The following is a 27995-nucleotide window of genomic DNA, read 5'->3' as shown; positions in this document are numbered from 1 at the left end:
AACACAAGCCAGAACCAAGGGCCTGTCAGCCCCAACATGAAAGGCTTCTCCCTCAACTCACTGCGTGTTTTCCTTCAATTTCAGGACCCCAACAGTGATCGGCCCCTGAACAGCGACCCGCCCCTCGGTAAGCTGGGGTCTGGCTTTCCTTTGTCTCCCTCGGCGTCTGAGTTTCAATCCGGTCCCAGGTAGGTGCGAAACCTCTCTCGCATGGCCCTCACAATCTCCATCCAGGGCTAAATGCTGGGGGAAAACCCCCATCCCCTCCATCCATCGTGCAGCAAACACGTACGAAACAATGGGGAGAGCTAGGGTTCATTCTAGAAGGGGAAGGCCTGGCCTCTGGGAGAAGGACCAGCAAACCTGAAGCCCCGAGAGCAGGCTTCCTCCTCTCCTTCCTTCTGTGACTCGTTCTCTCATGCCTCCAACAATGCCCACACCTGCCATGTGCGGGCTCTGGGCGGGACCCCAGCTACAGCGGCAACCGGGCAGCCAAGGCCCTGTCCTGGGAGCCCACATGCTGGCCAGGCTGCCAGGGGACACGCCAGCTGCACGCGCTCCCACAGGTGGAACAGAAAATGGCTGTTTACTGACTCTCAGGAGAAAACTGGGTAACAGACAGAGTGTTCCCCAATTTAAGGGGCATTTTCCTCCCAGTCCATGTTCTTCCTTTTCTTAACATATGTTTAATGATCTCAGAGAGGAAGAGGGAGAGGGAGAGGTAGAAACATCAATGATGAGAGAGAATCATTGATGGGCTGCCTCCTGCACGCCCCCTATTGGGGATCTAGCCCACAACCCGGGCATGTGCCCTGACTGGGAATCGAACTGTGACCTCCTGGTTCATAGGTTGATGCTCAACCCCTGAGCCACGCCGGCCGGGTTCCCCTTCCATTTTCTTAAACCACCAATACGCACTCCCGATCGCCCACTGGATCAGCAAAGCAAGTGAGCAGAGCAACTCCATGGCCAATAAGGAAATGACCAACCTCACTCACTCTGGCAGCATTTTTATTTCGGATTGCAAGTTAATCGTGGTCACAAAGAACGTCACCTTCCTCAGGTTGTAGGCCTTGGGATTCCATGTACGGATAGGCAACAGTGTCCCTCAAGCCCATCGGCTGGCCAAGGGCTCCCCACTGAGTGAGCCTGAGACCGTCAACCAAACAAGCCCAGCCTGCACCAGTGCCCGTGGGGAGGGAGGCACAGGAGGGGGTGCCAGAGCCCAGGCATCAGGGACCTGTCCTGGGGCAGGCAGACCATGATAGGAGCCCCATAGGAGTAAACTGTCAGAAACAGAAGGAAGAGCCCTGGCTGGTTTGGCTCAGTGGATAGAGTGTCGGCCTGTGGACTGAAGGGGTCCCAGGTTCGATTCCCATCTGAAATCAATCTATCCTATATAATAAAATAGTAATATGCAAATTAACCATCACTCCGCCACGCCCACCAGCCACGCCCACCAGCCAATCAGGAGCGAATATGCAAATAAACCCAACCAAGATGGCTACAGCCACAGAGAGCGGGAGGGAGGCTTGGGTTTCCCCTGCAATAGAGGAAGCCAAGCTTTCCGCCTGCCCTTGCCAGCCTAGGCCTCCACTCAAGGCTACAAAGTTTCAATGATAGAAGATACATAAACCCAAACAGAAATGGCAGCAGCCATGGAGCTGGAAAAAGGAGGCTAGGGTTGCCCCCGGTGATGGAGGAAGCCAAGCTTGCCACACACCCTGGCTGGCCCAGGCCTCCGCTTAAGGCTACAAAGTTTCAATTATAGAAGATACACAAATCCAAAAAAAAATGGCTGCCGCCAAGGAGCAAACAGAAGGCTTGGCTCCGCTCCAGGCTACAAAGTTTCAATTGTAGAAGATAAATAAACCCCAGACAACAGGGCTTTCGCTTGGGTCGCCAGGGGGCGTGGCCGGCCTGAAAACCACCACAGGCCCCTCGCCCAGGCCTCCCCACACCCCAAGGGAACCCCCACCCTGATCCGGGACACCCTTCAGGGCAAACCAGCTGGCCCCCACCTGTGCACCAGGCCTCTATCCTATCTAATAAAAGAGTAATATGCAGATTGACCATCACTCCAACACACAAGATGGCTGCTCCCATGTGGTCAAAGATCCTGCCCCCATGTGGACACAAGATGGCCACCACAAGATGGCCAGCAGGGGAGGGCAGTTGGGAGGGACCAGGCCTGCAAGGGAGGGCAGTTGGGAGGGACCCAGGCCTGCAGGGGAGGGCAGTTGGGGGGGACCAGGCCTGCAGGGGAGGGCAGTTAGGGGGAACCAGGCTGGCAGGGGAGGGCCGTTAAGGGTGACCAGGCCTGCAGGGGAGGGCAGTTAGGGGCAAACAGGCTGGCAGGGGAGCAGTTAGGCATCAATCAGGCTGGCAGGGGAGTGGTTAGGGGGTGATCAGGCTGGTAGGCAGAAGCAGTTAGGGGCAATCAGGAAGGCAGGCAGGTGAGCAGTTGGGAGCCAGCAGTCCTGGATTGTGAGAGGGATGTCCAACTACTCATTTAGGCCTGATCCCAGGGATCGGGCTTAAACGGGCAGTCGGACATCCCTCGGGGGTCCCAGATTGGAGAGGGTGCAGGCTGGGCTGAGGGACACCTCCTTCCCCCTGTGCATGAATTTTGTGCACCGGGCCTCTAGTATATACATAAAAGCCTAAGCGACCGGAATGACCAGAACAACCAGTCGACCAGTCACTATGATGCGCACTGACCACCAGGGGCAGACGCTCATGGCAGGAGCTTCCCCTGGTGGTAGGTGTGCTCCCACAGGAGGGGCGCTGCTCAGCCAGAGGCTGGGCTCAGGGCTGGAGAGTGCAGCTGCGGTGGCAGGAGCCTCTCCCATCTCCGCCCTCCTCCCACAGAGGCCCACTTAAGCGCTTTGACAGTGCCCTGGGCAGGACTGACAGTGGTACCTCTGTCTGCCTCTCCCCCAAATTGTCATCTCCTTAAAGACAAGCGCCGTTCCTGAGACAAAGAGGCATTCGCTGGAGCGTATTTTTGTTTTGTTGTTATTTTCAAAATATATTTTTATTGATTTCAGAGAGGAAGGGAAAGGGAGAGAGATAGAAACATATGAGAGAGAATCATTGATTGGCTGCCTCCTGCATGCCCCCTATCGGGGATCCAGCCCGCAACCCGGGCATGTGCCCTGACTGGAATCGAACCATGACCTCCTGGTTCATAGGTCAACACTCAACCCCTGAGCCACTGACAGAGGCCCAGCCCTCCTGGAGCTTTTGGTTAAATCAAAAGATAATGGATAGAACATCACCCTGCGGACCAAAGGGTCCTGGGTTAGAGTCTGATCAAGGGCAGGTACCTCAGTGTTTCCTCACAGCGATGTTTCTCTGTCTCTCTTTCTCCCTTCCATTCTCTCTAAAATCAATGGAAAATATCCTCGGGTGAGGATTAACCAAAAAAGACAAGTCAGGAAAGAGGATGAATGGTAGTAAGATGCATGACGGTGCCTCTCCCAGCACAGAGGCAGGACAGGCTGGAGGGGGAACATCCTAGAGCGCCCCATAAGGGTAAGGCAGGGGGAGCGCCACGGTCTGGGCTCCCCTGAGGCCTGTGAGTGGATAAGCCTGGGCACCTGCATGGAGCTGGTGCTGAGGAAGCTGAGCTATTCTGAGGGAGTAGCCCCCCCAATGCTAACCACAGCTCCCCGCAAGCCGGGCAGGGAGACTGGGGCCTCGGCATGAGAGGCCTCCCAGTGCTGACGCAGACCGTTCCCTCCGCTTCACAGACATGACCCGCCTGAGCAAACCCCGCATACCCCTGGAGATCTTCAAGAAAGTGGGGATACCCATCCTCGCAGCACTGCTGAGCCTGGCGATCACTGTCATCGTGGCTGTGCTCAGTAAGTGGAACCCCCCACCTTCACTCCTCATTACGGCCCCCACCCCCACCTTCACCCCTCATACAGCCCCCACCCCCACCTTCACCCCTCATTACGGCCCCCACCCCCACCTTCACCCCTCATTACGGACCCCACCCCCACCTTCACTCCTCATTACGGCCCCCACCCCCACCTTCACCCCTCATACAGCCCCCACCCCCACCTTCACCCCTCATACAGCCCCCACCCCCACCTTCACCCCTCATTACGGCCCCCACCCCCACCTTCACCCCTCATTATGGCCCCCACCCCCACCTTCACCCCTCATTACGGACCCCACCCCCACCTTCACCCCTCATTACGGCCCCCACCCCCACCTTCACTCCTCATTACGGCCCCCACCCCCACCTTCACCCCCACAGTAAGTGGCAGCCCCCTCTCACCCCTCCCCTGTCCCCACCTCTGAGTGACACCCTCGCCTTCCATCTGTCCACCTGAGTCAGGGTGGGTCTTGCTAATGTGTTGTAGCCACAGGCACCGCCCCTGCTTTGAAGGGGCTCCTGTAAGAGAGGAAGGACAGCCCGGCCCACGTGGCTCAGGGGTTGAGCATGGACTTATGAACCACGAGGTCACGGTTCAATTCCTAGGCAGGGCACAGGCCCAGGTGTGGGCTTGATCCGCAGTGTGGGGGGTGCAGGAGACAGCCAATGGATGGTTCTCTCTCATATTGGATGTTTCTGTCTCTCGGCCTCTCTGAAATGATTATTTTTTTAAAAAGAGGCAGAGAAGGAAGCCATGAACTCAGCCCATCTGTCCCGGGGGCTTCTCCACCGATGATCTCCTCTGCAGGGAGGGTACACGCACACTCGTTACACACCCACTCCGGTGGGCCATTTGCATGGGCAGGCACACAGCCCGCCTGCCAGCCCACATCTGCCAATGAAGCTGAGTGGCCAGAAGCCTGCTGGCTGGAAGAGCAGAGCATCTGCCCGTGGGGGGTGCAAGAGGAGGCATCGGGGCCCGAGACAGAGAGCACCCTCCCACCTTTAGCACATCTTCGTTGTCTTCATGTGGCCAGTGCCTGAGACCTGTGTGGTCATAGGCAGCCGCTCTAGCCCAAGGAGAAATGTGAATGAGCAGGGGTTCCCACAGCCCCTCCCTTTCCCCCCCCCCCCCATATTCCAGGGTGAAGTCCTCGCCTTCCTCTCCCCACAGCCACAGCAGGTTCCTGCTCAGCTGCCACCCTGGAGTAAAGCACTGCCCCGGGAGACTGGGCGGGGCCCTGGCATGGCCACTTGCTCCTGTGAGGCCTGGAGTAAGTGCCTCAGCCTCTCTTAGCCTTGATCTTCCCATCTACGAATGTCCCGCATCCTCAGAGGGGCATCAGAGAGCTGAGGAGATAGCATGTAAAAGTGCCTGGATAAACACCAGGCTGTGCCCACGCGGGGGCCACCGTGCAGCATGCATAGAAGCAACCAAGGTCACACACCTGCTCGCTGGCCTGGACGGGCCCTCAGGAACCGGCATTTGGCACCACCTCACCGAGGACACTCAGAGGTCGTCTGTCAAGTCCTCATTCTGTTGTGAGCACCGGGGCTCAGGCAGAAGGCACAGCCGTGGGGACACTGAGCCAGGCCCCAGGCCCCTGAGCCAGCCCATTGCCACCTGTGATGGTGGAAGCCCAGGCGCACAGGGTGGACATCCATGGATCCAAGAGTCCTGCTGGGCAGAGGGGCAGACCGCCCTCACCTCGGCCGGTGCACCTGCCAAAGGTGGTGGTTTCAGGAGCCGCGGGCGAGCCACCCTAAGCCCAGGCAGTCCAGACTAAGCTAACATGAGCTCTCCTTCACTGCTCAAGTGCCCGCCACGGCAGCCAGCCAAGATCCAGTTCCCCTGGGAGCCGGGGCAGGCCCAGGGCACAGTGAGACTTGGGCGCTCCCTGTGCGTTCCAGGCCCTGGGCCCTGGGTCAGGCTCCCTTGGTCTTTTGGCTTCTGGGGTCTCACCTGGTGACACAGTGTCCTGGCGTAGCCCAGGAGGCTAGAGTGACCACACACCAAACTCTGAATGTCTAGGACATATTGGACCTTCTCCCTCACTTCCCCCGGAGCAGGAGCAGCAGAGCCAGCGGGCAACATCCCGGCCCCTCAGGGAGGCGTGAAGGGGCAGCAAAGAGCTTGGAAGCCAGACAGACCCTCCCTGAAATCCCGACTCTACCCCTCAAGAGCTATGGGGCCTCGAGAAATAAACCCTCACTCTCTAACCTCATTCTCTGATTCCCCGCGGGTTAATCATGGCACCTGCCTCCTGAGGTTGGGGCCAGGGCTGCGGAGGACCCCAGGAAGCTCTGTGCAGTGAGAAATGGGGGTGCGTCAGGCTTATCACCCCTGCTCAGGGCCAGGGGGTTCTCACTGGGCTACAGAAGAGCGCCCCGGCCCAGGAGGTGCTCGGCTTGCAGGGAGGTTAGAAAAGCGGTGAGCGGTGTTCCCTAAGGAGGTAAAGTGGCGGCTCATCCCGTCACCCAGGCAGCAGAGGAGCCACAGACCCAGGCGGCACCAGGTGGAAGGCAAAACCAACAACGCAAAACATCAACCTCAGGACATATTCCTACAAGTGGGATCACTGGGTCAAATGGCAGTTCCATTTTTAAATTTTTGAGGAAACGCCATACTGTCTTCCACAGTGGCTGCATCAGTCTGCATTCCCACCAGCAGTGCATGAGGGTTCCTTTTTCTCCACATCCTCGCCAGCACTTGTTTGTTGATTTGTTGATGATAGCCTTTCTGACAGGTGTGAGATGGTATCTCACTGGTGTTTTGATTTGCATCTCTCGGATGATTAGTGACTTTGAGCATGTTTTCATGTCTCTTGGCCATCTATATGTCCTTTTTCGAAAAGTGTCTATTTAGGTCTTTTGCCCATTTTTTGATTGGATTGTTTATCTTCCTTTTGTTAAGTTGTATGAGTTCCCTGTAAATGTTGGAGATTAAACCCTTATCAGAGAGAACATTGGCAAATATATTCTCCCATGCAGTGGGCTTTCTTGTTGTTTTGTTGATGGTTTCTTTTGCTGTGCAGAAGCTTTTTATTTTGATGTAGTCCCATTTGTTTATTTTCTCCTTAGTTTCCATTGCCCTAGGAGCTGTATTGGTAAAGATATTGCTATGACAAATGTCTGCTATTTTGTTGCCTTTGGCTTCTTCTAGGATTTTTATGGTTTCCCATCTTACATTTAAGTCCTTTAGCCATTTTGAGTTTTCCTTGTGTATGGTGTAAGTTGGTGATCTAGTTTCACTTTCTTTGCACGTATCTGTCCAGTTTTCCCAACACCATTTATTGGAGACTGTCTTGTCTCCATTGTATGCTCTTGCCTCCTTTGTCAAATATTAATTGAGTTATAATAATAGCTTGTGTCAATTTCTGGGTTCTCTGTTCTGTTCCACTGGTCTATATGTCTGTTCTTGTGCCAGTACCAGGCAGTTTTAAAAACAGTGGCTTTGTAGTATAGCTTGATATCTGGTATTGTGATCCCTCCAACATTGTTCTTCTTTCTCAAGATTGATGCAGCTATTCGGGGTCTTTTTTTATTCCAGATGAATTTTTGTAGAATTTGTTCTAGGTCTTTGAAGTATGTCATTGGTATTTTAATGGGGATTGCATTGAATCTATAGATTGCTTTGGGTAGTATGGACATTTTAATGATGTTGATTCTACCAATCCATGAACATGGTATATTCTTCCATTTGTTCATGTCTTCCTCAATCTCTTTTTTTAGCATCCTAAAATTTTCTGAGTATAGGTCCTTTTTCTCCTTTGTTAAGTTTATTCCTAGGTATCTTAATTTTTTTCTTGCAATGGTAAATAGGATTGCTTTTTTAATTTGTAATACCTTAGACAATAAAATTAAATTAAATTAAATTAAAAACACATCAACTTCCTGGGTCTTCCCAGATCAGAGCGCCTCCTTCTAGAGCCACATTTGCAGTGGCCACACTCTCACAGCCACCAGATGTTCTCATGACCCGGGAGGGTGCACCACTCTCTGTGCAGATGGGGACACTGAGCCCCAGAGCATACGCGATCGGCCTTGAGTCGCACAGCAGGGCCAAGCCAGCTCTCAGGCCTCCAGACTCCAGGCCCAGCGTGGCTCCTTTTTCTGTTTAATTCTCACCCGAGGACATTTTTCATTGATTTTAGAGAGAGTGGAAGAGAGAGGGAAAGACAGAGAGAAATATTGATGTGAGAGACACATCGATTGGTTGCCTCCTGCACATGCCCCAACCAGGGCCCTGGCTGAGGAGGAGCCTACACCTGGGCATGTGCCCTTGACCAGAATTGAACCCGAGACCCTTCATTCTTCAGGCTGACACTCTATCCACTGAGCAACACTGGCTAGGGCACGAGTCTCCTTTCTCACAGGTCTGTGCCGGCCTTGGGGGTGCAAGACGAGGGGGTTCTGTCTACATTTCTCCACCCCCCCGCCCCCCCCTGCACACACACACACACACACACACACACACACACACACACACACAGCATCTCACTGAACTCCTCAACCATCTGCAGGCCTGGCCCAGGTTATCGATTTTACAGAGAAGACAGCTGAGGCTCAGGACCGAGTACACCAGCCGCTCGTGGCAGCACTGGGCCTGGGACCTGGTCTGCCTGGCTCCACACCCAGTGCATGTCCAGGGGAGCTCAGCCCTGTCTGTCCCCCTGCCTTCGCCTTCCAGTCAAGGTCGTCCTGGACAAGTACTACTTCCTCTGTGGGCAGCCCCTCCACTTCATCCCCAGGCGGCAGGTGTGCGACGGCCAGCGGGACTGCGCCTCGGGGGACGACGAGCGGCTCTGTGTGGAGAACTTTCCCGAGGGGCCCCCAGTGCCAGGTGAGGCCAGGCCTGAGGGCCAGGGCAGGGCTCAGCGGACATTGGCGCAAGCTCCACTGGCCCGCGTCGGAGCATCTGCCACCTGTCAGCTTGCATCCCTGTCCTAAGGGTCTTGACAGCAGGACCACATGGCACGGAGGAAGGGGTTGGGTCAGGTGACCTGGGGGAGTGCCCTCCTCTGTTTCTTCCAGAGGATAGAACGGCTGTGAGGCCACTCACCCTCCTGTCTGCTAGACACATGTTATTACAGCGTGCTGCGTGACAAGACGGAGTCAGGCCCTTCAAAGGGCTATGAGACGCTTTGAACCTGAAACCCATGTTCTTTCTCACACTGGGCTCTGGAGAGAACATGTAGCCCAGGATATGGGTGACTGAGGCTTTTTTGTTTTGTAATGTTTTTATTGATTTCAGAGAGGAAGGGACAGGGCGAGAGAGAAACATAAATGATGAGAGACTCATGGATCAGCTGCTTCCTGCACACCCCCTGCTGGGGCTTGAGCTCACTACCCAGGCATGTGCCCCAACTGGGTATCCCAACCAGAAATTGAACCATGACCTCCTAGTTCATAGTTCAACGCTCAACCCCTGAGCCATGCCGGTGGGTGGTGATGGGGCTTTTGAGGAGCAGGTTGAGTGACGTCCTATGTGTTTGGGTTTTTATAAATCAGAAGTCAAATGCCTACAGGCACCCGCCACTCCACTGCTTCAGTCCTTACTCACACTCCTCTCGGACCTCGAGGTCCCTCATTGAGGAGTTCCCCAGGCAGTGCAGGCTGTGTGAGCCAGGGGTAGGGCCATGTAATACATCATCAAAGCTGGTACTTCGAGAGCAGAAGGAGGAGCTATTAATAACGATGCCAGGCAGTAGGCAAAGTGGAGACGGGACCAGGACATCTGGTCTCCCAAGCTACTGTCAACACAGGCTCAGCCAAGCAAAGGCGGATGCAGAGACGCCCTGGAGGCTGGAGGGCTGGTGGTCTGTGATGCTCTGGGGCAGGGTGGGGTGGGGGATGGAGGGAAGGGGCCAGTCTCGACGTCTCCGGAGAGAAACGGGCAGTGGGCCCTCGCGGCTGACCCAGCTTCCCCGCTGCAGCCCGCCTTTCCAGCGACAGGTCCACCCTCCAGCTGCTGGACCCAGCCACGGGGACCTGGATCTCTGCCTGCTTTGATGGCTTCACGGGAGCCCTGGCCCAGACCGCCTGTGGACTGATGGGCTTTCACAGGTACCCAGCCCAGCCTCCGAGGCGGTCAACTCCCCCATGGGGACCTCCTTCCTTCACTGCAGTCCTCCCTCTTTCCCTCTGCTTCCTTCTCTCCTCCTTTCCTGAAAGCACAGGTGTGGGGCAGACAGAACAGCTTCCTCCCAGCACGTCACGGACAAGCCTTCGTTCAGGCTCCAAAGCCTCGGTTCGCTCCGGCGCCGCTGGGAAGAGCAGTACCAGCCTCATGGGGTGAATGCGAGGTGCCAGGGAGAGAGTCTCACCCACATGCCCCAGCTCCTTGGCAGCCTCCCCTGTCCTTCATCCAGCTTCACTCCTTATCCTGCACCACCATCCCTCCCCAAAAGCAGTCTTCTGGGTCAAATTTGATTTGAACAAACTCCATTTCCCTGGGGTTCCATCAGCAATCCCTGCTCTCTCAGCAAATTCAAAAGCAGTCCCAGATGGTCAGTGGTGAAGAAGGATCTCTATATATAGAAGCCTAAGCGACCTTTACTACCCGTCGACCCAAAGACTGGTCGACCGGTCGCTATGATGCACACTAACCACCAGGGGGCAGACACCCAATGCAGGAGCTGACCCTGATGGTCAGTGCACTCCCACAGTCAACCTCCTGCAGTCCCTCCCCCCTGGACTGGGCGAGACAGGCCCTATCACCAACCAGGCCGAGGGACCCCCCCACCCACCCCGTGCACGAATTCATGCACCGGGCCTCTAGTGTAATTATAATAAGGGTGCATTATATATTTATATTCATCTGATCTTGGCTAAAGCCAAAAAAGTATTATATCTATTTTAAATATATTTTAATTGATTTCAGAGGGGAAGGGAGAAGGAAAGGGAGAGAGAAACATCAATGATGAGAAAGAATCATTGATTGGCTGCTTCCTGCATGCCCCCTACTGGGGATTGAGCCTGCAACCTGAGCATGTGCCCTGATCAGGAATCGAACCGTGACTTCCTGGTTTATAGGTTTGTGTGGTTTGTTTTTTGTGTGTTTTTTTTTAATATCATGTGTTTTATTTATTTTATTTATTTATATATTTTTATTGATTTCAGAGAGGGAGAGAGAGATGGAAACATCAATGATGAGAGAGAATCATTGATGGCTGCCTCCTGCACACCCTCCTGCTGGGGATCAAGCCTGCAACCTGGGCATGTTCCCTGACTGGAATCGAATCCAGGGCCCTTCAGTCCGCAGGCCGATGCTAAACTGAGTCAAACCAGCTAGGGCTGGTTTATAGGTTGATGCTTAACCACTGAGCCACGCTGGCCGGCCCATTATATCTATTTTAGAAATAGGTTTAGAGAAAGTAGTGACTTCCTGTGTAGCTGGGAGGGAGCGGCTGGGGTCTGTGCCCAGGCCCCTAGTTCTTGGGCACAGGAGTTCTAGCAGGCTGGCTGTTTTCTCTGCCCGACATGCCATCTATAATGGGAGGGAGAGTGGGCCCCTCCAAGGGCCCAGCCGGAAGGGACGGGAGGTCCAGGCACTCAGCTGCAAAGTGGGATGGCCTCTCCCTGACAGGACCCCAACTTCTTGATTCTAAGAAACTGCCCCCAGAGACAGGCAGGAATGATCGATGCCAGGCCCACCACCAATCAACCGCAGAACTCTCCATCTGTCCCTCAAGCAGCCTCACGGTTCCTTTTCAATGGCTGCTCCAGGCAGCCTTTCCTAACCCATCAGACCAGCCTGCCCCGCTCTCTGGGTGCCAGGCTTCTGCTGGTCTTGACCCCAGGGGGGTGACTCCCAGCTCCTCTGGAGAGGGCAGCTCACCACTGTCCTTTCTGTCATTTTGAGGATGCTGGGAAGGCTGGCTCTGCCCTGCTCTTCTCCCTGCTCCCCCGCAGCCCGGCCCCAGCAGGCTGCACTTGGCTAGGAACAGGGCATCCTGAAATGCCCTCAGGGAGTAGGCTCCCAGAAGCTCCCTGTCCAGCTCCAAACCACCTGCTCTTGAGCTCTACAAAGCCAAAGCCGGTCTGAATGGTTGCCAGGATGCAATTCATAAACTGTCCTTTCCTGGGACTGTCCGTTGCCACCCTTGTCCCTGCTTCCGGGTCTCAGATTCCTCTACATTTCTTTTTCCGCCTGGACAGGAGGTCCTGCCTGTCCCAAGACCACAAAGCCCTGCATGGTGAGAAGCGAGAGGGGCTCTAGAGACCATCTACCCCCCTCACCTTGCAGAGGAGAAAGGAGGCTCAGGGAGGCCTGGGAAGGGCGGGGCCTGCCCACGTCGTACTCCCAGCCGGGGACAGGCACCTCAGTCTTGAGGGCTTTACCACAAAGCCCTGCGGACGCCAGTCCTCCCGGAGGCGGCATCAGAGCCAGAGCCAGGTTCCCGGCTGGGACTGGGAGGATGTGCCGGTCAGCCAGAGCCGGGGTTGGTCTGGTCACTGCGGGCAGAGCTTGTGCTGGCCTGACTGTATGGGGAAGGATACGAGGAGTGAAGAAACAATGGGAAAGCCCTGGCTGGTGTGGCTCAGTGGATAGAGCGTCAGCCTGCCAACTGAAGGGTCCCGGGTTCAATTCCCAGTCAGGGCACATGCTCAGATTGCAGGCTCGATCCCCAGTGTGGGACGTGCTGGAGGCAGACGATCAATGATTCTCTCTCATCATTTGTGTTTCTATCTCTCTTCCTCTCCCTTCCTCTCTGAAATCAATAAAAATATATTTTAAAAAAGAAAAGAAAGAAACAAAGGGAAAGATGGGAGTCATCAGGGAAGCAGTCCTGGAGGAGGACAACTTAAGCCCAGGGTTTGAAAGAAGAAATGTGGGTTCGCAGAGAGAAAGGAGAGGGCTCCAGGAGAGCAATGCTGCCTGGACTCGTGTGAAGGCCAGTGTGCTCTGTCCTATGCTCCAGGGGCTGTAAATGTACCTCCACCACCAACTGCAGATGAGGTGCCTTAGGGACCCCAGTATCCACACCCATCCCTGCCAGGTGGGCAGCTGCCCTGGGTCCTGCTGGGCCCCTTGGTCTCCTGTCCCCTCACTGTGAACAGGAGAAGCTGCTGGGACACTGGGGATAGGGACAGAGCTGGGAGTTAGGAAGGTGTCCCTAACATTTCTCCAAAGCTCTGGTCCGGTACTGTCTCCCTGCCCGGGAAGGCGAGGCCACCACAGCACTGCACCTGGAGCGGGGTCCTGGGATGCCGGAGACTCCCTCAGGACCACCCGCGCGGACCAAGGCCACCTGTCCAATGCGGCGCCCACGGCGCAGTCTCCGTCACCCTCTCTCCTGAATGGGGGCTGGTCCCACTCTCAGGTTCTAAACTCCTGCCCTAACTCACATCTCTCTCTCCCGCCGACGTGAGCAGCCAACCCACCTTCCAAGCCGTGGAGATCCGTCCAGACCAAGAGCTGGACGTGGTTGTCATCACAGCGGCCAGCCAGGAGCTCCAGGTGCAGAGCCCCAGCGGGCGAGTGAGTGGCCGCCCGACCCCTGCCCCTCACACCCGAGGTGCATCAGGGCTGCACGGCCCTCCCCAGGCAGACGCGGCGAGGGGTGTGCACCACAACAGGAAGATGGCAGAGAGCGAGGGCGGGAGAGCCACAGTTCTGAGATTGTCCGTGTTGACTCTCTTGTTATTTTGTTTTTTTAAATATGTTTTTATTGATTTCAGAGAGGAAGGGAGAGGGAGAGAGAGAGAAACATCAATAATGAGAATCATTGACCAGCTGCCTCCTACATGCCCCTCACCCCACATGGGGATCAAGCCCACAACCCAGGCATGTGCCCTGACCAGAAATCGAACGTGACCTCCTGGTTCATAGGTCGACACTCAACCACTGAGCCTCACCGGTCAGGCTTGACTTTTTTAATTCTATGGACAGCTGGACAGAGTACGTGTCCACACCTTGGTGGCCTTCCCATCAGCCGATGAGTAAAACCATCTCTCTTCCCATTGCCGATGCTTCCTCCTATTGGCCAGGCCATGGGCCTTCCCCTCATGCACAGGCCAGCGTAGGCCGTCCACACCCCCAACCCGCAGCAGACCCCGCAGAGGCCGGTCCCCACGCCTAACCTTGAGTCAGAGTCACATCTGACAGAGCCTCCAGGGCAGCAGGCAGCTCCAAGAGGCTGCTGGCTGCTCAGCGTCCAGGCTCGCTGCCCGTGCTTTTATTTATCGAGGAGCACATCTTGCAAAGGACAGCCTGGGAGCAGGGTGGTCATTGTCCGGATTCCCTCGCCATCCCGTCCTTCTTCTCGCGCTAGGGTGCCGTGCAGCAGGTGCTGTTCCGGCTGTGCTTCCTCCTCACAGCGGCCGAGAGCCGCATGGACTCTGCCGGGGGCCCAGCAGGTCCTGGACGCTTGTCACTGGGGCTGTCGAGTCCAATCAGATTAACTCAAACTGAACCGAGGACAGTGCAGCTTCCATGGAGCCCCCGGCAGAGTCCAGCATCCCAGGCTGGGAGGGAACTTGAGCCGGCATCCAGGAGGCCCAGGGCCCGCCTCCCAGCAGAACAGACGCAGACAGCAGGCCGACAGCAGGCAGACAGCAGACAGACAAGCAGGCCAACAGCAGGCAGACAGCAGACAGAAAAGCAGGCCAAGAGCAGGCAGACAGCAGACGGACAGCAGGCAGACAGCAGGCCGACAGCAGGCAGACAACAGACAGACAGCAGGCAGACAGCAGGCCGACAGCAGACAGACAGCAGGCCAACAGCAGGCACACAGCAGGTACACAGTAGGCAGATAGCAGGCACACAGCAGATACATAGCAGGCACACAACAGGTACACAGCATGCAGACAACAGGTACACAGCAGGCAGATAGCAGGCACACAGCAGGCACACAGCAGGTACACAGCAGGCAGACAGCAAGCCAACAGCAGGCAGACAGCAGGCAGACAGCAGGCACACAGCAGGCAGACAGCGGGCACACAGCAGGCACACAGCAGGCACACAGCAGGTACACAGCAGGCACACAGCAGGCACACAACAGGTACACAGCAGACACACAGCAGGCACACAGCAGGTACAAAGCAGGCAGACAGCAAGCCAACAGCAGGCAGACAGCAGGCACACAGCAGGCACACAGCAGGCACACAGCAGGCACACAGCAGGTACACAGCAGGCAGACAGCAGGCACACATCAGGCACACAGCAGGTACACAGCAGGCAGACAGCAGGCCAACAGCAGGCAGACAGCAGACGGACAGCAGGCAGACAGCAGGCCGACGCAGACAGCAGGCAGACAGCAGACGGACCGCAGGCAGACAGCAGGCCGACAGCACGCAGACAACAGGCCGACAGCAGGCAGACAGCAGACAGACAGCAGGCAGACAGCAGGCCGACAGGTACACAGCAGGCAGATAGCAGGTACACAGCAGTCACACAGCAGGTATTCAGCAGGCACACAGCAGGCACACAGCAGGTACACAGCAGGCAGACAGCAGGCACACAGCAGGTACACAGCAGGCAGACAGCAGGCAGGCAGCAAGCCAGCAGCAGGCAGACAGCAGGCACACAGCAGGCACACAGCAGGCACACATCAGGAACACAGCAGGTACACAACAGGCACACAGCAGGCACACAGCAGGTACACAGCAGGCAGACAGCAGGAACTCAGCAGGTACACAGAAGGCAAACAGCAAGCCAACAGCAGGCAGACAGCAGGCACACAGCAGGCACACAGCAGGCAGACAGCAGGCACACAGCAGGTACACAGCAGGCAGACAGCAGGCACACAGCAGGCACACAGCAGGTACACAGCAGGCAGACAGCAGGCACACATCAGGCACACAGCAGGTACACAGCAGGCAGACAGCAGGCACACAGCAGGCACACAGGAGGCACACAGCAGGTACACAGCAGGCAGACAGCAGGCACACATCAGGCACACAGCAGGCACATAGCAGGCAGACAGCAGGCACACAGCAAGCACACAGCAGGCACACAGCAGGTACACAGCAGGCAGACAGCAGGCCCACAGCAGGCAGACAGCAGGCCGACAGCAGGCAGACAGCAGGCACACAGCAAGCACACAGAAGGCTCACAGCAGGTACACAGCATGCAGACAGCAGGTAGACAGCAGGCAGATAGCAGGCACACAGCAGGTACACAGCAGGCAGACAGCAGGTAGACAGCAGGCAGATAGCAGGCACACAGCAGGGACACACCAGGTACACAGCAGGCACACAGCAGGCAGACAGGAGGCACACAGCAAGCACACAGCAGGCACACAGCAGGTACACAGCATGCAGACAGCAGGTAAACAGCAGGCAGATAGCAGGCACGCAGCAGGCACACAGCAGGTACACAGCAGGCAGACAGCAGGTAGACAGCAGGCATATAGCAGGCAGACAGCAGGCACACAGCAGGTACACAGCAGGCACACAGCAGGCACACAGCAAGCACACAGCAGGTACACAGCAGGTACACAGCATGCAGACAGAAGGTAGACAGCAGGCAGATAGCAGGCACACAGCAGGCACACAGCAGGTACACAGCAGGCACACAGCAGGCACACAGCAGGTACACATCAGGCAGACAGCAGGCACACAGCAAGCACATAGCAGGCACACAGCAGGTACACAGCATGCAGACAGCAGGTAGACAGCAGGCCGACAGCAGGCAGACAGCTGGCAGACAGCAGGCACACAGCAGGCACACAGCAGGCACACAGCAGGTACACAGCAGGCCAACAGCAGGCAGACAGCAGACAGACAGCAGGCACACAGCCGGCCGACAGGTACACAGCAGGCAGATAGCAGGTACACAGCAGTCACACAGCAGGCAGATAGCAGGTACACAGCAGTCACACAGCAGGTACACAGCATGCAGACAGCAGGTAGACAGCAGGCAGATAGCAGGCACACAGCAGGGACACAAGGTACACAGCAGGCAGACAGCAGGCACACAGCAAGCACACAGCAGGCACACAGCAGGTACACAGCATGCAGACAGCAGGTAGACAGCAGGCAGATAGCAGGCACACAGCAGGTACACAGCAGGCAGACAGCAGGTAGACAGCAGGCAGATAGCAGGCACGCAGCAGGCACACAGCAGGTACACAGCAGGCAGACAGCAGGTAGACAGCAGGCATATAGCAGGCAGACAGCAGGCACACAGCAGGCACACAGCAGGCACACAGCAAGCACACAGCAGGTACACAGCAGGTACACAGCATGCAGACAGAAGGTAGACAGCAGGCACACAGCAGGCAGACAGCAGGCCCACAGCAAGCACACAGCAGGCTCACAGCAGGCACACAGCAGGCAGACAGCAGGCCCACAGCAAGCACACAGCAGGCACACAGCAGGTACACAGCAGGCAGACAGCAGGTAGACAGCAGGCAGATAGCAGGCACACAGCAGGCACACAGCAGGTACACAGCAGGCAGACAGCAGGCACACAGCAAGCACATAGCAGGCACACAGCAGGTAAACAGCATGCAGACAGCAGGTAGACAGCAGGCTGACAGCAGGCAGACAGCTGGCAGACAGCAGACAGACAGCAGGCCGACAGGTACACAGCAGGCAGATAGCAGGTACACAGCAGTCACACAGCAGGTATTCAGCAGGCAGACAGCAGGCACACAGCAGGTACACAGCAGGCAGACAGCAGGCACACAGCAGGTACACAGCAGGCAGACAGCAGGCACACATCAGGAACACAGCAGGTACACAACAGGCACACAGCAGGCACACAGCAGGTACACAGCAGGCAGACAGCAGGCACTCAGCAGGTACACAGAAGGCAAACAGCAAGCCAACAGCAGGCAGACAGCAGGCAGACAGCAGGCACACAGCAGGTACACAGCAGTCACACAGCAGGTACACAGCATGCAGACAGCAGGTAGACAGCAGGCAGATAGCAGGCACACAGCAGGGACACAAGGTACACAGCAGGCAGACAGCAGGCACACAGCAAGCACACAGCAGGCACACAGCAGGTACACAGCATGCAGACAGCAGGTAGACAGCAGGCAGATAGCAGGCACACAGCAGGTACACAGCAGGCAGACAGCAGGTAGACAGCAGGCAGATAGCAGGCACGCAGCAGGCACACAGCAGGTACACAGCAGGCAGACAGCAGGTAGACAGCAGGCATATAGCAGGCAGACAGCAGGCACACAGCAGGCACACAGCAGGCACACAGCAAGCACACAGCAGGTACACAGCAGGTACACAGCATGCAGACAGAAGGTAGACAGCAGGCACACAGCAGGCAGACAGCAGGCCCACAGCAAGCACACAGCAGGCTCACAGCAGGCACACAGCAGGCAGACAGCAGGCCCACAGCAAGCACACAGCAGGCACACAGCAGGTACACAGCAGGCAGACAGCAGGTAGACAGCAGGCAGATAGCAGGCACACAGCAGGCACACAGCAGGTACACAGCAGGCAGACAGCAGGCACACAGCAAGCACATAGCAGGCACACAGCAGGTAAACAGCATGCAGACAGCAGGTAGACAGCAGGCTGACAGCAGGCAGACAGCTGGCAGACAGCAGACAGACAGCAGGCCGACAGGTACACAGCAGGCAGATAGCAGGTACACAGCAGTCACACAGCAGGTATTCAGCAGGCAGACAGCAGGCACACAGCAGGTACACAGCAGGCAGACAGCAGGCACACAGCAGGTACACAGCAGGCAGACAGCAGGCACACATCAGGAACACAGCAGGTACACAACAGGCACACAGCAGGCACACAGCAGGTACACAGCAGGCAGACAGCAGGCACACAGCAGGTACACAGAAGGCAAACAGCAAGCCAACAGCAGGCAGACAGCAGGCAGACAGCAGGCACACAGCAGGTACACAGCAGGCAGACAGCAGGCACACAGCAGGCACACAGCAGGCACACAGCAGGCACACATCAGGAACACAGCAGGTACACAACAGGCACACAGCAGGCACACAGCAGGTACACAGCAGGCAGACAGCAGGCACTCAGCAGGTACACAGAAGGCAAACAGCAAGCCAACAGCAGGCAGACAGCAGGCACACAGCAGGCACACAGCAGGCACACAGCAGGCACACAGCAGGCAGACAGCAGGCACACAGCAGGCACACAGCAGGTACACAGCAGGCAGACAGCAGGCACACAGCAGGCACACAGCAGGCACACAGCAGGTACACAGCAGGCAGACAGCAGGCACACAGCAGGCACACAGCAGGCAGACAGCAGGCACACAGCAAGCACACAGCAGGCACACAGCAGGTACACAGCAGGCAGACAGCAGGCCCACAGCAGGCAGACAGCAGGCCGACAGCAGGCAGACAGCAGGCAGACAGCAGGCAGACAGCAGGCACACAGCAAGCACACAGAAGGCTCACAGCAGGTACACAGCATGCAGACAGCAGGTAGATAGCAGGCAGATAGCAGGCACACAGCAGGGACACAAGGTACACAGCAGGCAGACAGCAGGCACACAGCAAGCACACAGCAGGCACACAGCAGGTACACAGCATGCAGACAGCAGGTAGACAGCAGGCAGATAGCAGGCACACAGCAGGTACACAGCAGGCAGACAGCAGGTAGACAGCAGGCAGATAGCAGGCACACAGCAGGGACACACCAGGTACACAGCAGGCACACAGCAGGCAGACAGGAGGCACACAGCAAGCACACAGCAGGCACACAGCAGGTACACAGCATGCAGACAGCAGGTAGACAGCAGGCAGATAGCAGGCACGCAGCAGGCACACAGCAGGTACACAGCAGTCACACAGCAGGCAGATAGCAGGTACACAGCAGTCACACAGCAGGTACACAGCAGGCACGCAGCAGGCACACAGCAGGCACACAGCAGGCAGACAGCAGGCCCACAGCAAGCACACAGCAGGCTCACAGCAGGTACACAGCATGCAGACAGCAGGTAGACAGCAGGCAGATAGCAGGCACACAGCAGGGACACACCAGGTACACAGCAGGCACACAGCAGGCAGACAGCAGGCACACAGCATACACACAGCAGGCACACAGCAGGTACACAGCATGCAGACAGCTGGTAGACAGCAGGCAGATAGCAGGCACGCCGCAGGCACACAGCAGGTACACAGCAGGCAGACAGCAGGTAGACAGCAGGCAGATAGCAGGCACACAGCAGGTACACAGCAGGCAGACAGCAGGCAGGCAGCAGGCACACAGCAAGCACACAGCAGGTACACAGCAGGTACACAGCAGGCACACAGCTGGTACACAGCAGGCACACAGCAGGCACACAGCAGGCAGACAGCAAGCACACAGCAGGCACACAGCAGGTACACAGCAGCAGACAGCAGGCACACAGCAGGCACACAGCAGGTACACAGCAGGCAGACAGCAGGCACACAGCAAGCACATAGCAGGCACACAGCAGGTACACAGCATGCAGACAGCAGGTAGACAGCAGGCTGACAGCAGGCAGACAGCTGGCAGACAGCAGACAGACAGCAGGCAGACAGCAGACAGACAGTAGGCAGACAGCAAGCCTACAGAAGGCAGACAGCAGGCTGACAGCAGGCAGACAGCAGACAGACAGCAGGCCAACAGCAGGCAGACAGCAGGCCCTGTCTCCCGCAGGCCCTGCCTCTCAGGCTCCCTGGTCTCCCTGAGCTGCCTGGGTGAGTACCCCTGGCAAGGGCATGGGCACGAAGGGGGGCCTCATGCTAGTCCTAAACCTCTTAGACTCGGAGTCTCCGTCTGGTCTGTCCCAGCCTCTTCTCTGGGCTTGGGGAGGGTAGGCAACGCTCCTGCAAGTGGTGAGCATGGAGACTCCCCTCCTGTCCACACAGCCCGTCCCAGCTCAATGCACTGAAGACACAAAGACTTCAGTCACTCACCCTCCCTTGAGGAGCCCGAGGTCTCGCTTACGAAACCTAATGGCAAGGAAAGGCTGGCCAGGCCGGGCAGCCACAGACCTGACCTCCCGGAGGAAACTCCCGGGAACGAGTGGCCAGGAGGTGGCACCCAGAGGGCAGGGACACGTCTGTCTGTCTGTCCATCACTCCCTTCTCAGCTCCCTGAGGCACCGCAGGCACTCCTGTACATGGGCTGAGCGAGCCCATGATTTGGAAAATGGGGAGGAGCTAGTGGCGCAGGCAGGGCCTGCCTTGAACAGACCAGGAGGACTGACTGCTCAGGGACTTCCGAGCAGCCAGATGAGCACTTGATAACTTGACTTCTGTAGGGTAGGGCAGCAGCGCTGCCAGAGGAGCTGAAACCCTGCCCCGCAAACAAAGGGACCGGGGCTTTGCCTGGCTCAGGGGCAGGCAGACAGCGCTGTTTGGAGGGCGATGGGGTTTGGGGAGTCCCTGGCCAGCGAGCCCAGGAGGGCAGTGGCCTGTCTGTGAGAGCCGTGTAGGGAGAGGCCCCGTGGGGAGAGGTGCATGGGGAGCAGCGTGTGGGGAGAGGCTGCGTGGGGAGAGGCGTGTGGAGAGAGGCGTGTGGGGAGAGGTGCATGGGGAGAGGCCCCGTGGGAGAGGCCCCGTGGGGAGAGTGGTGTGGGGAGAGCCACATGGGGAGAGCCACATGGGGAGAGCCACATGGGGAGAGCCACATGGGAAGAGCCGTGTGGGGAGAGGCGCGTGGGGAGAGGCACGTGGGGAGAGGCCCCGTGGGGTGAGGCCCCGGGGTGAGAGCCGTGTGGGGAGAGGCGTGTGGGGAGAGGCCGCTTGGGGAGAGGCCCCATAGGGAGAGGCGCGTGGGGAGAGGCCCTGTTGAGAGAGGCCCCGTGGGGAGAGGCCCCGTGGGGAGATGCCCCGTGGGGGGAGCCGCGTGGGGAGATGCCCCGTGGGGAGAGGCGCGTGGGGAGATGCCCCGTGGGGGGAGCCGCTTGGGGAGATGCCCCGTGGGGGGAGCCACGTGGGGAGAGGCACCGTGGGGAGAGACCCCGTGGGGAGAGGCGCGTGGGGAGAGGCCGCGTGGGGAGAGGCGCGTGGGGAGATGCCCCGTGGGGGGAGCCGCTTGGGGAGATGCCCCGTGGGGGGAGCCACGTGGGGAGAGGCACCGTGGGGAGAGACCCCGTGGGGAGAGGCGCGTGGGGAGAGGCCGCGTGGAGTGACACGGGACTGAAGAGGCTGAGAACAGGCATGGGGGGCCGGGGAGGGGGCGAGGGTCCCCTAGGAAAGCCAGGAGGTGGGATGTGAGAGGGGCGAGGCATTATGTGGGAGACTCGCTCAGAGGGGGAGGGACTTGGAGAAGGTGTGCTTAGGGTGGGAAGAGCCCATTTTTGAAACTTTCTTCCCACTTCCGGCTTCCCCATCTACCGGCCAGGGACGGCTGTTTCCTGGGACTCAGTGGAAGGGGTGTGGGGATCCCACCTGGGCAGGACACCTAGTTCCACACCCCGTTCGTTTTAAGGTCATAAACAGCCCGTGTTCACAGTAACGCCAAGCGCATCCAACACTGACAAAGAGGCGAGGGGCTTGGGGAGCCCTGCTCTGGGGCACCCATAGCACCCCAAGAGCCTGAGAGTGGGCCTGGCCCTCCCCACCACGCTGGGCCACCCAGCCGCTCCCATAGCCGCCAAGGAGAGGCAGCGCTCTCTGAGCCTGGCCCTGCTCTCTCTCCCGAGCCAGCCTGCAGGGACAGCCTGAAGACCCTGCGTGTGGTGGGCGGGCAGAAGGCCTCCGTGGAGTCCTGGCCGTGGCAGGTCAGCATCCAATACCACCAGCAGCACATCTGCGGCGGGAGCATCCTGGACCCTCACTGGGTCCTCACCGCGGCCCACTGCTTCAAGTAAGCCCAGCCACCTGCAGGCCTGTGGGAGGCAGAGCCACGGACGGCCTGAGGGCCCAGCCCCCTTCCTCTGCCCTGAAAGACTATATCCTAGGTGTGGCCACCCACCCCGTGAGATGCAGGACATAAGGTCCTTTGTTAAACACGGTCTGAGCAGTGGGTGGGGGTCACCGAGCTTGACCGGCTGAGAAGCATCAGAAACCCATGTCCTCAGCCTGCCCTGTCATGCACCCCACAAAGGCTCCTCCCACCTGCCTGGAGCGGGAACCCTCTCCCTCTTCTCTCCTCTTCCCTGCCCCTCCACTCGCTGCGTTCAGAAACTTAACAAGCCAACAAGCATAAATTTCCTCCCAGGCCAGCCCGGGCCTGCCCATCCTCTGGGGGAGGCCCACCCCCAGGCCTTTACTTCATTCATTCATTCATTCATTCATTCTGCATCTGAGGAGTTCCTACAAGATGCCAAACGATACACTGTGTGTCCATGGGCATTAGCCCCATTACTGCCTTAGAGGAACTCACAGTCTAGGCCAGTGATTCTTCATATACTGTATATTACTGATTCAGAGAGGAAGGAAGAGAAAGAGAGAGAAATGTCAATGATGAGAGAGAATCATTGATCAGCTGCCTCCTGCACGCCCCACACTGGGGATCGAGCCCACAACCTGGGCACGTGCAGTCCGACGCTCTATCCACTGAGGGCAAGGCCAATTTCTTAACCTGTTTTGAGAATCTGACAGAAGCTGTAGACCTCTCCTGGGAACCATCCCTAAGCTGTGTCTGGTGTCAGAAGGAAGAGTCACGTACATAAGTACTAGTAACTGCCCCCAGTGCGGGTACCATGAGGGCAGTATAAGGAGAAGCACTGGGAAAGGCCCAGCGCTAGGCCTGGAGAGCAGCCCTCCCCAGCCCTCCAGTTAGAAGTTCACTGGGCAGATTTCACTGGGGAAAGGATCAGATCCCCTTTAGAATTTGGCCTGTGGTCGGGGATTCCTCAGGCCGTCCCTTCTCCAGCACCCCTGCCTGCACCATCCTTACCTCCTGAGGCAGGCCCCCCCCCCCCCCCCCCCGCCTACCGCAGGACCCTGGGGACCGCTGTTGGCAAAGCCTCCTCCTGCTTGGCTCTGCCCCAGGAAGTATCTCGATGTGCCCGGCTGGAAGGTGAGGGTCAGCTCAGACACACTGCGCAGCTTCCCAGCCCTGCCTGTGGCCAAGATCTTCGTCACCGAGCACAACACCATGTCCCCCAAAGAGAAGGACATCGCTCTGGTGAAGCTGCAGGACCCACTCACACTCTCAGGTGAGTGGTGGCACCTGGGGCAGAGCCCTTAGCTCTGGTCACATTCCCACTCTGCCCCTCGCTCGCTTCGTGGCCTTGAGCTCGTCACTTCTCTAAGGCCCCAGCTACCCATCTGCTTCCAGCAAATCTGTCAGCCTCACATCCTGGACATCGGGAGGCTCAGGTGAGGCCAGCGGACACCCACTGTCCCCCACCAGCGCTCTGGATGCAGCACCTTAAGTGAGGGTCACAGGGTCCTCCAGTCATGGAGGTGTGAGGTCATAGTCCATCCTCCACCCCCAGCCGATGCCAAGAGCTTCCCACCATCCCTGCCAAGGGGTCTTTGTGTCCATTTGCTCTCCTGCAGGGCAGAGAGCTCACCGCTGGCAAGGCTGCCACAGAAGCTGGCACAGTTCCGTGGTATGACTCATGCTTATGTAGGATGGTATTTCATTTGCTTTAATATATACTTACTGATTTTAGAGAGGAAGGGAGAGGGGGAGAGAGAGAAACATCAATGATGAGAGAGAATAATTGATTGGCTGCCTCCTGCAGGCCCACACTGGGGATTGAGCCTGCAACCCGGGCATGTGCCCTGACCAGGAATCGAACCCTAACCTCCTGGTACATAAGTCAACACTCAACCACTGAGCCACACCGGCCGGGCTATAGGGCAGTATTTAAATCAGCATTGCCAACTGTTGGTTCCACAGGAAACGGGTTCCTTGGGGAAAAGGGTTCCTTCTCAAATAAGTTTGGGAAACATTTTTATACTTTAGCTCTTTTTGGAGCACTTTAGTATACTAAAGATAGGAGACATTTTTTAAATAATTTGTTTTATTGTGTTTAATCTACATTTTCTAAACTTATTTGACTATAGAACCCATTTTCTCCTTCCACTTCTATTAACATCGTGTGGACTGTGTGTTATGGAGGCTTAACCCCAGGGCCCCCTGCACCCAGGCTCCCCCTTCATCTCTGCTCCCCGCAGACCTTGTCAGGCCCATCTGCCTGCCCTTCTCAGACGAGGAGCTCCCTCCGGCCACCCTGCTGTGGGTTATCGGATGGGGCTTTACAGAACAGGGTGCAGGTGAGTCCTGGGCTCGGGCCCACAGGCCGAGGGGGCAGTGTTCAGAGGGGGTGGGAAGGAGGGCCACCCTTCAGAAAGGCCCATCCTGGAGGCCCAGGTGCCGGTGACCTGGGGCATTACCTGAGCTGGGGGCCAAAACAAGGATGAGGAAGTGGGTGTGTCTCCGCCTCCAGGGAAGATGTCTGACAAGCTGCTGCAGGCATTGGTCCAGGTCATTGACAGGGCGCAGTGCAACGCTGAGGACGCGTACCAGGGGGAGGTCACCACGGAGATGCTGTGCTCTGGCGTCCTGCAGGGCGGCGTGGATACCTGCCAAGTGAGCCTCGCGGAGCAGAGGGAATCCCATGGGTAGGAACGTGGGTCCTAGAGAGACACAGAAACCCAGGGGCGGAGTGCCAACGGGAAGTCTCCACATGGAAGGCCTCAACATGTGCGGACGGAAAGAAGGGAGAGAAGCAGGTAGAGAGGTGACAGTCGGAGAATGACACCGGGGTGGATAGACAGATGGATGGAGATGAGCAGAAGGATGTTAAGTGGATCTGTATTTCACACCCGCCCACCCACCCTTACGTCGCATCTTCTACAGAGTATGAGCCCCTGAGGGCAGGAATTCCGTCCGGTTTCTCTGTCCTGTCCTCAACTACTGCACTGCACTCGAAAGCCCCCCTCGTGCTGGGTGGGCCCAGGTGCCGTGTCCCCGCCCTCCCCGCAGGGCCCAACCCCAGGCCATGCTCTCATTTCCCACCCCCAGATGCTCTTCTGAGACCCCCTCATTAAAACCCCTAACCCTGCCCTGGCTGGTGTGTCTCAGTGGATAGAGCGTCGACCTGTGGACCAAAGGGTCCCAGGTTCGAGTCTAGTCAAGGGCATGTACCTAGGTTGCAGGCTCCTCCTCGGCCCAGCCCCTGGTCAGGGCTCGTGCAGGAGGCAAACAATCAATGTCTCTCTCACATCGATGTTTCTCTCTGTCTTTCCCTCTCTCTTCCACTCTCCCTAAAAATCAATGGAACAATATCCTCAGGTGAGGATTTTAAAATAATCTATACTAATAAAAGGGTAATATGCTAATTAGACCAGGAGACTGGCTGGGGAGGGCAGTTGGGGGCCATGAGGCTGGCCAAGGAGGGCAGTTGGGGGTGATCAGGCCAGTGGGGGGGGGCAGTTGGGGGCCAGCAGGCCAGCATGGGGGGGGGGGAGGGCAGTTGGGGGCGAGAAGGCTGGGGGTGGGGGGAGGGAGTCAGGAGCAAGCAGGCCGGCAGGCAGAGTGGTTAGGGGTGGGGCCAGCAGGCAGGTGAGCAGTAAGGAGCCAGCGGTCCCCGGATTGCAAGAGGGATGTCTGACTGCTGATTTAGGCCCGATCCCATAGGGACATCCCCCAAGGGGTCCCAGATTGGAGAGGTTGCAGGCCAGGCTGAGGGACACCGCCCCCCCCCCCCCCCCCGCCGCACGAATTTCATGCACAGGGCCACTAGTAATAAATAAATACATAAATATGTAAATAAATAAACCCCCACCCTACCCACCCCATCCTTACTACTCAGTTCTCTCACTCGAGAGGTGCCTCTCAGTCACCTCTTAACCAGGTGAGTGCTGGGCTTTGGGGACAGTGTCTTTCCTTGGGAGGTACACAGTGGGGGTGGGGGCGTGAACAGCAGTTTGGCCACCAAGTTATTGGGTTTTGAAGGAAGAGGCCTCAAGGGTTATAGGAACTGAAAAGGCGGACACCCAAGTAAGTGCACTTCTTATTCTCTGACATTCTTGTCTGTCTGTGTGCTCCCCTCGCCCTCTCCCTCTCCCTCTCCCTCTCCCTCTCCCCCTCCCCCTCCCTCGCCCTCGCCCTCGCCCTCGCTCTCTCCCTCTCCCCCTCCCCTCCCTCCCCTCCACCTCCCTCCCCTCCCCTCCCTTCTCTCCATTTGATTCTAAGCTACCCGAAGGCAGGGATCTTTGCTCTTTTCATGGGTTGAATCCAATGGCCTAGAACCATGGTTGGCAAACTGCGGCTCGCGAGCCACATGTGGCTCTTTGGCCCCTTGAGTGTGGCTCTTCCACAAAATACCACGGCCTGGGCGAGTCTATTTTGAAGAAGTGGCGTTAGAAGAAGTTTAAGTTTAAAAAATTTGGCTCTCAAAAGAAATTTCAATCATTGTACTGTTGATATTTGGCTCTGTTGACTAAGGAGTTTGCCGGCCACTGGCCTAGAATATGCTAACGTGAACTAGCTGTGCTGCCGGTTCAGTACTTTGAGAAATGCTGTACAAAAGGAAGACAAGCCGTTTCTTTGCTGCAGGACCCCTTAGCGCCTTCACCTGCTGCTGTGAGGCCTGGATCTCCGCAGGAGGGGGCCCTGGCACACCCCCAACTCACGTGACTCCAACTGAACTCTTTTGCCCCCAAAGAGAAGGACACTCCAGGAAACAGGGACAGTGCGAGCAGAGAGAGGCAGGGCACCGCCAGCACCGGGCGGGCGGCCACGGCAGGTGGGGGGGGCACAGGGAGGGGAGGACTGGGACTGCCCACCCTCCACCCTGCCCGCCTGCCTACCCAGCAGCCCCTGCTCTGCCCTCTCCCAGGGAGACAGCGGGGGGGCCCCTGATGCATCACTCTGACCTGTGGCACATCGTGGGCACCGTGAGCTGGGGCCGCGGCTGTGGGGGCCCAAGCACTCCGGGAGTGTACACCAAGGTCGCAGCCTATCTCAACTGGATCCACAGAGTCCGCAAGGTGAGTGGGGCCTGCCTGGCGCACCCTCCCTCCTCCTCTGCTCTCAGGCTCCATCCAGATGGCACGGAGGCAGCTTCCACACCCCCAGTGTTGTCCCCACCAGTGAGTACAGCCTGGGCTTCCCCTCATTGAGGGCTGAGGGTCCTTAGCTCGGAGATGCCGTTCAATGCACATGCGTTAGAGTGCAGGCTGTGCCAGCTGCCTCACCAAGAACAGCTTCCCCTGAGAGGCGGGGGAGGTGCCTGAGGCCTCCCCACGGGGTAGCGGGAAGGGCCAGAGCTTTGGGA

General features: G+C 57.6%; 1 protein-coding gene across 1 annotated transcript; it reads left to right on the top strand.

Moving 5' to 3' along the window:
• Positions 1 to 36: 36 nt before the first annotated feature.
• On the top strand, positions 37 to 27857 carry TMPRSS4 (transmembrane serine protease 4; the record flags this gene model as incomplete). The annotated part of the gene is given in 13 exon segments (XM_080640575.1): positions 37 to 127; positions 3735 to 3869; positions 8580 to 8732; positions 9826 to 9955; positions 13268 to 13369; positions 20465 to 20505; positions 22462 to 22621; positions 23752 to 23918; positions 24889 to 24987; positions 25161 to 25303; positions 27558 to 27566; positions 27568 to 27708; positions 27756 to 27857. Coding segments are annotated over 13 exon segments (1473 nt in total).
• Between the last annotated feature and the right edge of the window lie 138 nt (positions 27858 to 27995).

Source organism: Plecotus auritus (genome assembly GCF_963455305.1).
Source record: "Plecotus auritus genome assembly, chromosome: 9".
Lineage (NCBI taxonomy): Eukaryota > Metazoa > Chordata > Mammalia > Chiroptera > Vespertilionidae > Plecotus > Plecotus auritus.
The sequence above is the reverse complement of the archived record's forward strand: the minus strand, read 5'-3'. Positions and strand labels throughout refer to the sequence as shown.